Genomic DNA, 13,278 nt, shown 5'->3' with positions numbered 1-13,278 from the left:
GAAACATTTTGACATGTCCAAAATGATACGATAGCTGTGGTATTTTTGAAAAGAATACCAGTTTCGGGTCAGAAAACCTGAATTTAAATTTTAACTGCCTCCTACTAGTTGTATGGAATTGGGCACATTGTTTACCTTGACTCGGCTTTATTTTTCTCACTTATAAACTGAAGCGATTTTCAATGATTACACAGGGTTACTGTAAGGATTAAATTAAATTATAAATGAAAATGTACTTTATAAACTATAAAGTACTATAAAAATGGAAAGTAAAGTGCGTTAACCACATTTCTGGAATTTATAGATTATTAATTATGTCAGAGTGTGGTTCCTTCCTGTTTTAAATTATATGGAATCTTGACTGTAAAAAGCCTAAGAATGGAGACTTTCACCCCTCTTGAGATGCTTTTGTTGGTGGAAAATTTCTCAATATGAAGCAACGATTGCTGACTTAGTCACTTAAAATATCCTAAACACTGCCTGCATTATTCAAAAGCCACAAATCAACGATTAAACCACAATTGTCAGGAACAGAAGTCCAAATAAATAATTTTTAATTATGATACATTACTTATTACAGTAAAAATTGGCATTTTCCCCTTCAAAAGCAGAAGCACCAGTCTTAGAATGTATAGTATGAATGGTATTTTAAGTGAAATATAGCATAATATTATGTGCAAACATTATTTTAGTATAGAACATACTTTCTAAAAGTAACTTCACACACTGAAATCTGTTAGAATGGAAATAATGTCATGCTGAATAACAACATAAAACCCCCATGACTTTCAAAGTCCACTTCAAATGAAACGTGGTATACTGCTGAATAGGCATAAGAAGAACTAAAAAAAATTTTTGCCCCAAATGGAGGGATTTCTTATACAATATGATTTGTGTAAAGGTTTCTTTTCACATAGTCTCAGTGATTCTGTGAGAAACTAAAGTGAATGTTTTATTTAAGAACTGATTTTTTTCATTCGGTCATCACATTTTATTTAACACCTACTTTGTGCGAGGCTTTGTTGTAGGTGCTTGGGAAAAAGAGAAGAAAGACACAGCCCTGCCCTTGAGGAGCTCACAGTCTAGTGGGGGAAACAGATAAGTTGACACTGATTTTAAAATTATAAAAATTATTAGACAACTTTATAAACTTCTTTTGTAATCAAACAAACTTTGGGTGTTATGAATGGATGGTGAAAAGGGACGATGTCCAATGCAGTGACAAACCGTCTGCTTCAATATCATGTGACTTCCGCAAAGGCGGTGATGTGGTTCTGAAAGAGAAAAAGGAATTACAAAATCAGAGTCCTGGGAAAACTGGCTTTGCAAAAAATATAGTGCTTTTACAAATAATCATTAGCTTAATATAAAATTGCAGCCCGTATACGTTTAAGTTGCAGAAACATGCATTTAAATTCTATGTATTATTACGTACACTTAACTGCGAATGATGTATTTTATTCAATATTCTTAATTAACCAAATAGATTAAGGTGTTATATTCAAAATTAACACTGAAATTTGGAGAGATAAAAATAGCAGTCCCAGACACGTTAATATTCTGCTCACTGTTAATGGAATTTTAATGCTACGTGTTGGAGGTTCAGATTAATTGCTCCTTTGCATACAGCGAGTCGGCGAAATGCTGACTGAGAGGCTTGTGCTGGTTGACAAAGATCCCCTTAAAGGCTTCATTTGCTTTCTAGTATTATTCTAGTGTTTTCTAGAAATAATTGATACATATTGCTGTGTAAGTTTAAGGCGTGTAGCATGATGGTGTGATCTGCATGTTGTGAAACCATTACCACAATAGCTTTCGTTAACATCTACCTTCTCACAGAGATACAACTAAAAGGAAAAATATTTTCCCTTGTGCTGAGAACTCTTAGGGTTTAGTTTCTCAAAAACTTTCCTGTGTATCATATAGCAGTGTTAGCGAGTCAACATATTTTGCATTTCATTCCCAGTACTTATACCTTATAGCTGGAAGTTTGTATCTTTTCACCACCTTCCTCCAATTCCCCCTCCCCCACACTTTTCACCTTGGATAACTCAAATCTGATCTTTCTTTTTTTTTTTTCCCCTAGGTGTGAGTTTAGTTTTTTTAATTAAAAAAAAGTTTTAGATTCTACATATAAATGAGATCATATGGTATTTGTCTTTTCCTATCTGATTTTTTTCACTCAGCATTATGCCTTTAAGGTCCATCCATGATGTCACAATGGTAAGGTTTCTTCATTTTTAAAGCTGAATAATATTCCATAGTAGGTATATACCACAAGTTTTTTTTATACATCCATCCATCAATGGGCACTTAGGTTGTTTTCATGTCTTGGCTATTGTAAATAATATTGCTATTGACGTGGGGTACAGATATCTTTCTGAGTTAGTGTTTTTGTTTCCCTTACATATATTCTCAAAAGTGGAATTGGTGGATCATGTGATTCTATTTTGAATTTTTTGAGGATCCTCCATCCTGTTTTCCATAATGGCTGCAACAATTTGCAATCCCACCAACAGTGCACAAGAGGTCCCTTTTCTTCCTAATGCATGCCAGCATCTGTCTTTTTGATGATGGCCATTCTAACAGGCATGAGGTGATATCTCATTGTTGTTTAATTTGCATCTCCCTAATGACTACTGATATTGAGCATCTTTTCGTGTACCTGTTGGCCTTTTGTATATCTTCTTTGGAGCAATGTCTTTCGTGTCCTTTGCACATTTTTAAATTAGATTATTTATGTTTTGCTACTAAGTTGTATGAGTTCTTTATGTATTTTGGATATTAACCCTTATCAGACATATGGTTTGAAAATTTTTCCCATTCCATAGGTTTTCTTTTCACTTTGTTCACAGTTTCTTTTGCTGTACAGAAGCTTTTTAGTTTGATATAGTCCCACTTACTTATTTTTGGTTTTGCTGCTTACATAAGGTATCATATCCAAACAATCTTCACCAAGATCCCTCAAGGAACTTTATTCTTATGTTTTCTTCTAGGATATTAATGGCTTCAAGTCTTACATTTTGGTCTTTAATCCATTTTAAGCTAACTTTTGTAAGTGGTGTAAGTATAGGTCCAGTTTCATTCTTTAACATGTGAATATCCATCATCATTTATTTAAAAAAAAAAAACTATCTGGGATGCCTGGGTGGCTCAGTTGAGTAAGTGTCCAGCTCTTGATTTTGGCTCAGGTCTTGATCTCATGGTTGGCGAGATAAAGCCCCAGGGTGGGCCCAGTGCTGTCAGGCTCTGTGCCAACACATAGAGACTGCTTAGATTCTCTCCTCTCCGCCCCTCTCCTGCTCACGCTAGCACATGTGCATTGCCTTCTTTCTCTCTCTCAAAATAAACTTAAAAAAAAAAAGACTATCTTTTCTCCATTGAATATTCTTATCTCCCTTGTCAAATATTAGTTTATTGTATACAGTTGGGTTTATTTCTCAGCTCTTGGTTCTGCTCTGTTGGTCAATTTGGGTTTTTGCCAGTTCCATAATGTTTTGATGACTTATTTCTTTTTCGTATAGCTTGAAATAAGGATGTGTGACGCCTCCTGCTTTCTTCTTCTTTCTCAGTATTTCTTTGGATATTTGGGGTCTTTTGTGATTCCATATAAATTTTAGAAGTGTTTTTTCCAGTTCTGTATAAAATGCCATTGGAATCTTGATAGGGGTCGCACTGAATCTATAGATAGCTTTTAGTAGTAGTATTCACATTTTAACAATATTAACTCTTCTAACCCATGAACATAAGAGTTCCCATTTGTGTCTTCTTTGATTTCTTTCATTGGTATCTTGTAGTTTTCAGAGTAGAGATTTTCACCTCCTTATTTAAATTTATTCCTAGGTATTTTATTATTTTTTTGATGCTGATTTCTTTTATAGAAAATTCATTGTTATTGTATAGAAATCCTAATGATTTTTATATGTTAATTTTGCATTCTGCAACTTTCTAAATTCATTGTTTAGATATAACAGTTTTTGGTTGAGTCCTTAGGTTTTCTCTATATAAAATCATGTTATCTGTAAATAGAGTCAACTTTACTTCTTCCTTCCTAATTCTGATACCTTTTATTTCTTTTTCTTGCTTAATTGCTCTAGCTAGATCTTCTAGGACTATGCTGAATGGGAGTGGTGAGACTGGGTATCCTTGTCTTGCTCCTGATCTCAGAGAAAAAGTGTTCAATATTTCACCACTGAGTATGATGTTAGTTGTGGGCTTGCAATATATAGCCTTTATTATGTTGAGACAGGCTCCTTCTATGACTAATGTGCTAAGAGTTTTATCATGAACGGATGTTGAATTTTGTCAAATCTTTTTCTGTCTATTAAAATGATTATATGGGGGCACCTGGGTGGCTTAGTTGGCTAAGCGTCCGACTTTCGCTTAGGTCATGATCTCGCGGTTCGTGGGTTCGAGCCCCGCGTCGGGCTCTGTGCTGACTGCCAGCTCAGAGCCTGGAGCCTGTTTCAGAGTCTGTGTCTCCCTCTCTCTCTGACCCTCCCCTGCTCATGCTGTCTCTCTCTCTCTCCTTGAAATAAATAAAAATATAAAAAAAAATGATTATATGATTCTTTTCTTTCATTCTATTAATATGATGTATCATTCACATTACACATTGATTCACATATGTTGAACCCTCCTTGCATCCCAGGGATAAATCCCATTTGATCGCCATGAATGATCCTTTTAATGCACTGCTGAGTTCGGTTTGCTAGTACAAGCATACCTTGATGATACTGTAGGTGTGACTCCAGACAACCACAGCAAGCAAATATCACAATAAAGTGAGTCAAATGATGTTTTTGGTGTCCCAGTACATATAAAAGTTATGTTTATACTATACTATAAAGTGTGCGATAGCATCATGTGTGAAAAACAATATACATATCTTAATTAAGAAACACTTTATCGCCAAAAAGTGCTAACCGTCATCTGATCTTTCAGCGAGTCATAATCAACAATTGCAGATCACCATAATAAATATAATCATAATGAAAAAGTTTGAAATATTCTGAGAATTATCAAAATATGAGACAAAAAACATGAAGTGAGCAAATACTGTTGGAAAAACAACACTGATAGATAGACTTGCTCAATGCAGGTTGCCAATAACCTTTAACTTGTAAAAACAAACAGCCCCCCAAAACACAGTATCTTTGAACTGCAGTTGGGAGAATCACAGCAAAATGAGATAGGCCTGTATTTTACTGACAATTTTAGCCTGTATATTCCTCAGGGATATTGGCCTTCAGATTTCTTTTCCGGTAAATTCTTTTCTGGCTTTACTACCAGGATATGCTCACCTCATAAAATGAGTTTGAATATTGTTTCCTCTTCTTTGACCTTTTAATAGAATTTGAGGATTGCTGTTACTTCTTTAAGTGTTTGGTAAAATTCACCAGTGAAACGATTTGGTCTTGGGATTTTCCAAGACCAAGAGTTTTCTCCATTGGGAGATTTTTGATCAATCTCCTGACTAATAATTGGTCTGTTCAGATTTTCTATTTCTCTCTGATTCAGTCTTGGTAAGTTGGCATATAGTTGTTCACAGTGGCTCTTATGATCCTTTAAGTTTCTGTGGTATCCATTATGATGTCTTCTTTTTCACTTACAGTTTTGTTGATTTGGGTCCTTTCTCTCTCTCTTTTTTTTTTGATTAGTCTAGCTAAGGATTGTCAACTTTGTTTATCTTTTCAAAGAACTCTTAACTTGGCTAATATTTTCTATTGTTTTTCTGTTCTTTATTTCATTTATTTCTACTCTCATCTTGATTATGTCCTGTGTTCTGTAACTTTGAGCTGTTTGTCCTTATTTTTCTAATTCTTTAAGAGTTAGGTTGTTTATCTGGAATTTTTCTTGCCTCTTAGCATAGGCATTTATTGCTGTGAATTTCCCTCTTAGAATTGCTTTTACTGCATCCCACATATTCTGGCATGTTGCAGTTCCATTTTCTTTTGTGTCAAGAAACTTTTTTACTTCTCCTTTAACTTCTTCTTTGATCCATTGGTTGTTCTGGAACGTGTTGTTTAATTTCCATGTGTTCATGAATTCCAGTTTTCTTCTTAGTGATTTCTGGTTACATGCCGGTGTGGTCAGAAAAAACACCTGGTATGATTTCAATCTTCTTGAATTTTCTAAGACTTGTTTTGTCTTAGAAATATACAGTCTATTCTAGAAAATGTTCCATGTGTGCTTCACAAGAATGTATACTCTGCTATTGTTGTATAGAATGTTCTTTATATGTCTGTTAGGTCCATTTGGTCTATAGTATTAAAATCTGCTGTTTCCTTATTGATACTGTGTCTGGAAGACTTACCCATTTTTGAGAGTGGAATATTTAAATCCCCAAACTTTACTGTATTGCTCTTTATATATACTTTTAGCTTTGTTAGTTATTGCTTTATATATTTGGGTCCTGCAACGTTGGGTATATAAAAACTTGTAATTGTTATATCTTATTGATGTATTGACCCCTTTATCATTATATAATGACCTTTTTATCTCTTTTTTAGCATTTTTAGCTTAAAGTCTATTTTGTCTAATATAAACAAAACTACCTCTGCTCTTTTAAAATTACCATGTGCTTGAAAAATCTTTTCCCATCCTTTCACTCAGTCTATGAGTGTCTTTTTTTTAGGTTTATTTATTTATTTTGAGAGAGAGGAGAGAGAGAGAGAGAGGAACAGAGAGTGAAAGGGAGAGAGAGAATCCCAAGCAGGCTCTGTGCTGTCAACGTGGAGCCCAATGTGGGGCTCGAACCCATGAACTGTGAGATCATGACGTGAAACAAAATCAAGAGTTGGATGCTTAACCAACTGAGCTACCCAGTGCCTTGAATATCTTTAAAGCTAATGTGAGTCCCTTGTAAGCAGACTATGTTTGGATATTCAAAACAAAATCCACTCAGCCATGTTATGTATTTTAATTATAGAACTTAATCCATTTATATTTAAAGTGATTGTTTATAGGTAAAAACTTACTGTTGCCATTTTGTTAATGTTTTTAATAAATTCATTGTTCCTTGTTTTTATCTTGCCGTCATTTTTGTGTTTTGACTTCTTTTGGTATCAGTATGCTTTAACTTCTTTATTGCATTCCTTTGTGTAATTTCTACAGAATTTTCTCTTGTGGTTACCTTGAAGCATGCATAAAATATCTTAAACTTATAACTTATTTAAATTAAATTGATAACAAGTTAACTTGAATAGAATTTATAAACCGTATACTTTTATTTTTCCTCTCCTTCACATTTTAGGCTATTGCTGTTACAAGTTATATGTTTTATATTTTGTAATAAAAGACTTTAGTTATACTTATTTATACTATGTTCTTCTTTTAACTTTTAAACTAGAGTTTTAAATGAATTATACACCACTATTACCATATTACAGAATCTACCTATGACTATATTTAGTTATAATGTGTAGTACACTAAACATTCTTAGGATTATTCTCAATTCTTTGGCAGTTCATAAATTTCCATTTCTTTAGTTATTTATTCAAACTTTATGAGTTTCCATGGTAGTATCATATATACCCGATTTTTTGTGATCCTTGATTCCTTATGTTGGTATCTGTGCATTTAAGTAACTGGGCTGCTCTTCGAGATTTTGCAGGTTTCTTTTGGCAGAGAAGGTTCTTTACCAGTCAGCTCAGTTTGGATTTCTGGTTCTGTCTACTGGTAATGTCTTTGGGAAGGTAGAGCTTGCTATTATGCTCTATTTGGGTGGAGTGATTATTCCACTAATGAGAACAGCTGGATAGGGCTTCTGGCTTGGGTCCCTACCCAAGTGAGGCTGTGGGGTAGGCTCCACATTTGCCTGGATCCACTGGTCAGGCTTTCTAGATGGTTGGGACTGGGTACCATATTCAATAGTTGATGGGGCTAAGAAGTAACTTCCCACAGCCTATATAACTAATTGTTTGGGGACCGAATTAGGCCAGAGTGTGCACTGAATTCTCTGGCCAACTGAGACTGCCAGTTTTGCTCTGCATATGGGGGAAGCCGCAGGCTGTGCTCTCTGTTCAAGTGCTCTGTGCATAGTGCTATTGAATGGGATATGTAGCTCCCCATGTGCTCTGGTTAGGTTTCCTGGTTGAATAGACTAAAAGCTGTTCAGTGATGAGCAGGGTTTGCATTAGATTCCCTGCCTGGCCACAGCAGGACAAATAGCTCTAAAGCTGGTAAAGTTCTTTGTTGTCTTAACTCAAGCTGACCTGTACCCCAAGTTTCCTGACTTAACACGCCAATGGCTTTGCTCTGCAAACTACTGGCTCTTCCCACATGCTTCTTGGTTCAAATGCTACTGGGCTGTACAGTTTCTAGGAGTTGTCCCAAGTCCTTCTGGGTAGATGGAACCAAAACACACTCTTCACAGCAGGTGAGGTTATTTTGCAGCTTCCTTGCCTAGGCAGGATGGGGAGGGACCACTGCACGCTACTCTTAATTTCTCAAACATGCTCTCTGGTTGGGAGGGACCAGGAGCCAGCTACTCTCAGTCTAGGCTGTGAATTAATCCTCCTGCCTGTGCAGAGTACAGGAATCCTCCATTCTCAGCACTGGCTTTGTATCTGCTCTGCCTGCCCACCTCTCGGCTCAAGCACAGGTGGGCTGCACTGCTCCCAGGAGTTGTCGCCGCCTTGGGCCAAGGAGGCTGGAAGACACGCTCTGTAATAGGAGATGCTATCACTTAGCTTCTCGCCTGGCTGTGGAGAAACCAGGCTTCAGGGCTGGCAAAATTCCTCAGCTGAGGATCTGTATCAGGCAGATCTGCACCCTACTGAGCTCCCTAGTTAGAATGCACCCTCTGTTTGGTTCTGTAGGTTAGTAAAACTGCTGGTTGGGATTATTACCTGGGCATTGCAGGTATGAATTCAGTCTGCCAAGATCCGTGTGCTGGTTGTTGTTGGGTGTTGGAAGCCACTTGGCGCATCTCTGTCACAGGAAGATCCCCAGTGGTTGAACCCGCAGGTTCCCCTGCAGTCTCCATGGTGTGAGAACAGAGTAGGGACTCCTACAAAGCAGCCCCCAATACTACGGGTAGCTGGTTGTCCTTTTGGGTTCTCTGATCCCTGGAAGAACTGAAGGCTCAGGGGAGACCTCTCCAGGTGGTGCTGTGCTGGCCTGTAAAAGGAGCAATGGGCCAACATGTAGCTGCTTTTCTTATACTGGTCATGCAATCTCTCTTGGTCTCTGTGGCACAGAGGGGGTGCTTCAGCCTCACGCCCATGTTCTGGGATTCTCTCAGCGGTGTCTTGTTCTTAAACAGTTGTCAGTTCTTCTTGGGAGGATCAAAGTCAGGAACAACCTGTGTTGTCATTCTGGTGATGTCACTACAAATGTTTTGATGCATGAGTCCAGACTGCAAACTGTAATCTCTGTTGTTCACTTCAATCCCAGAATTCCTTACAGGACCTTTCTCTTCTTCCTCCTCTCCTTCCTTGTCCTCTTCCTCTTTGTCTATCTCCTCATCCTCCTTTAAAGCAATAGAGTTTTGTGCAAAAAAGCCGGTGGAACGGCTAATATTTATATGGGTTCAGGCATGTAGCAGGCCAAATCATGGCTGCTGTAATATGGGAGTGGAAAATCGATATGACATAATTATGCTACATATAAGGTTATGTCAAGATGTAACATCCTTGACAGCCCCAAGCAATAACAGCAACATCACAAAAGGGTTTTATCATCATATTACCTGCTTTAAGTGCTTTTCATGGCAGTTTCTGTATTGACTCTTTATATATAAAGACATCATAAATAGAATTTCATGTAACGAATGCATGCCATGAGATTTCTTCCATGTATATGTAGCTCTTTTCAAGTTAAAGTGTCTTCACTAGTTAAAACACTTAAAAAAGGTGTGTGAAGAAATTAAAATTTATTTTCACCAAATGTCGGCATATTAAACCAGAACTAGAGGGTATCATTGACTCGTACTCAGCATTATTTTCTAGGTTTGACCCACTTAAGCCTATCAGGAAGAATCATTCGTGAGCAGAACACGCTGCCTTTTTCACTAACAAGAACATCTTAGAAACTGTAATTTCTCATTTAAAAAATGTATGATGAAAATGTTTCAGAACTCAGCAACTCCACTCTGACTTTTCTTGATTTTTTTCTTACAAAAGTACAAGCAAGACTTAAGGACAAAAAAGATTGTCAGCGGGGCGCCTGGGTGGCTTAGTCGGTTAAGCGTCCGACTTTCGCTTAGGTCATGATCTCACGGATCGTGGGTTCGAGCCCCGCGTCGGGCTCTGTGCTGACTGCCAGCTCAGAGCCTGAAGCCTGTTTCAGTCTGTGACTCCCTCTCTCTCTGACCCTCCCCTGCTCACGCTGTCTCTCTCTCTCTCTCCTAAAAATAAATAAAAAAAAAAAACAAAACAACAAAAAAAAAAGATTGTCAGAGTTTACATAATATAAAACCATCAGAATAAAAGCCATCAGAACTGTGGAAACAGTACATAGTAATTGCATTTCCAGTGGCCTCATTCACAGGGACTTGAATCCTGTGAATGAGAAAAAACATTCTAACCCTAACCCTAACCCTAACCCTAACCCTAACCCTAACCCTAAATACACAGTGTTTTAGTATAAAACTGGCAGGCGTGTCATACCTCTGGACAGGACCTAGCACATAGTAGTTGCTGGAAAGATGTTTAACTATAAATTGAAGATCAACCACTCAATGACAATGGGGGGAAGGGAAAGAGTGAAAAACGGGCAGTAGAAGTAAAGGAAAGGTGATAAAAGAGAGAGAATGGATGGTGTTCTGAAGGCCACTGGCCTGTCATTGTTCCCTTGACCTAGATAATCAAGTGTCAGCTCATTAAATTTGCTGAAGATGATCCTAAGTGAAGGAGACACCATCACCCTGGAGGGTAGAACTGAAATGTTAAAAGATCTTAATAAAACAGAGAAAATATTGTAAATAAATCACTAATAATCAATGCAAGGCAGGACAGAGGCAGAGGAAAAACTGAGTGACAAGCACAAGCTGAAGAGAGTGACCAAGAGTGTGCAATGACTATTGGGCAACCTGTAAATTATGATCTAAACCCGGACATATTGAGGGGAAAGGGGTTGCTGATTATACAAAGGGAGCAGCAGGCTATAATTGGGACTGCCCCAAACAGGGGCTTGAGGACACTTTAGAAATAACCATCGGATATGTAACTCTACGTGTGCTGTGGAGAGCTAGGAAATACTGAGTTCGGGCTGGGAGTTTAAAAATCATCTTTTGCTGGCCACAAGATTTTCCTTTCAGTGCCCGTCAAGTCCAAACACTATCACCCTTTTCATTACGCTAAGTCATTACCAAGTTAAACTACAGTTTCCAGACAGACTATATTTTTAGATCCCAAGTCTCCTGCTTTTTTTCCAATTAGCACCCTTTTAGTTTTACATCACACTTAACGTTTTAACTTGAGACGACTTTTTTTTTTTCAGTTTGACTGAAATTAGAAGGAATTCTAATTCCTGCTCGGGGCCTATCATTTAAAGGTTGTCCTTAGCACAGAGATTAAATAGATGAAAATAAAACATAAAAGTGACTGTGCATAGGGAGGAGAAAATTAAGCGGAAATTTAATAATAGGTTCTAAGTACATGAAAGGAGTATACAGAGAGCATGGGGGCCATCTGCTCATTAATTTCACTGTCTAAGAGCAAATGAAGCCACACCATAGAATGAAGGAGATGAATTACTTATTTCAGTGAGATTTAAAAACTAAGATTAATTCTCTTCTTGCATAGGGGTGATTTCCCCTGAAGGAACCTAGAGAAAGAATAAGGGTAATTATTTAAGGTCCTTACGATCCATAAGACACTATGATTCTGTTATAAAAACTACATCAGCAACATATGTAAATGGATAATTTGAAATATGCAAATGGCGTAATTCCTATGCAGGAAGTTATGGCAGCACTCACTTTCCCTCAGCATCTTTCTTAGTAATATAAAAAGCCAGAATTGCATCTGAACATTGCATGTTCAGGTCACCTGTCTTGAGAAATGGACCTCTTATGAGGTAAACTAGGAAACAAGGGATTTTCTCCTTTTGATCTGGTTGAATTCTTAGTCTCCAATACTAAAATCATATTAAGAGATAATACGGGGGCGCCTGGCTGGCTCTGTCAGTTAAGTGTCTGACTTCAGCTCAGGTCATGATCTCGTGGTTTGCGTGTTCGAGTCCCACGTTGGACTCTGTGCTGACAACTCAGAGCCTGGAGCTTGCTTCAGATTCTGTGTCTCCCTCTCTCTCTCTGCCCCTCTCCTGACCATGCTCTGTCTCTCTCTCAAAAATAAATAAACATTAAAAACATTTATTTAAAGAGATAATACTGCAAACATGTAGTACACAAACCAGAAACTCATGCATAAAGGTTTCATTCAGAGTCACATGAATAAAGTGATCATATAACTGATCAGTGCAGTTACTGCTTTTTGAAACTACACACCCAGAGTGGAGATGGCAGAGTTAGAGTCCAACGAGTCGAAGATTAAAAATGTGCTATATCCATTAGAAAGTGATCATTCGAGTCCACAGCAAATCAACGTGCAAAATACTGAATCCAGTCCTTGAGTGCAGAGGTCTTATGCAAAAACAAGCACGTATTCCTGAGAACAGTAGTTTTGGATTCTTAAATTTGATAAATTCTAAAGTCTATAGAGTATGTCAAAATTTGAAGCTCTGAGTTCTACATAAAAATGTCTATTTCTGCTATTTATTCTATACTTCCTTTTATAAAAATTATACTGAGTTTTTAAAAATATTTAAAACAAATTATCATCTGCTTATGACCACGTGGCGATGTCTGGTCACCTGACAAGATATGCCACTCACCATTTCCCTTTGAAAAAATAGGGGGAAATGCCAAAAAAGCACTTCAGATAAGAAAGAAATCAAAAACACCCCATTATTTATTAAGGGCTCTTTGGTTGAGGAATGTCAAATTCCTAGTAAGTGAAAAGTCAATAAAAAAGAAAATACATTGATGGATAAAATAAAATAATGACAACAATCAAGTACGTAGAGTTTGGGATGTACTAGACCCTGCACAGAAGGACATTGTTTCTGTATTTGCCTTGCAACCAGTTCCGACACCAGTGCGCTCTCGCGCACATACGTTTATTGCCTTAATTGAAGATGTTCACGGTGGCTTATTCCCAGTATCCAGCTGAAGAGCCTTACAAGACAGTCTTTAAAGGACCTTCCCTGCAAATCTTCTTCTTGACCATTCTCACTAGGTTGGATTCGGGACACCTACAAAATGTGTTTTA

The 13,278-nt window shown here is 37.4% G+C and overlaps 1 protein-coding gene across 2 annotated transcripts in view; it reads right to left on the bottom strand.

Annotated features, from left to right (window-relative positions):
- Window positions 1-593: 593 nt before the first annotated feature.
- Window positions 594-13,278, bottom strand: part of PLPPR5 (phospholipid phosphatase related 5) — a 125,967-nt gene continuing 113,282 nt past the window's right edge. For both annotated transcript variants that reach the window (XM_039228459.1, XM_039228460.1), the window contains exon 6: window positions 594-1,274. In XM_039228459.1, coding sequence (XP_039084390.1) covers window positions 1,242-1,274 — 33 coding nt within the window. In that variant the 3' untranslated portion in view covers window positions 594-1,241. The remainder of the gene's footprint in view (window positions 1,275-13,278) is intronic.

This window comes from Hyaena hyaena, unplaced genomic scaffold, assembly GCF_003009895.1.
Source record: "Hyaena hyaena isolate Hyena2069 unplaced genomic scaffold, ASM300989v1 scaffold_32, whole genome shotgun sequence".
Taxonomy (NCBI): Eukaryota; Metazoa; Chordata; class Mammalia; order Carnivora; family Hyaenidae; genus Hyaena; species Hyaena hyaena.
Note: the sequence above shows the minus strand (reverse complement) of the source record. Positions and strands in the feature narration are given on the sequence as shown.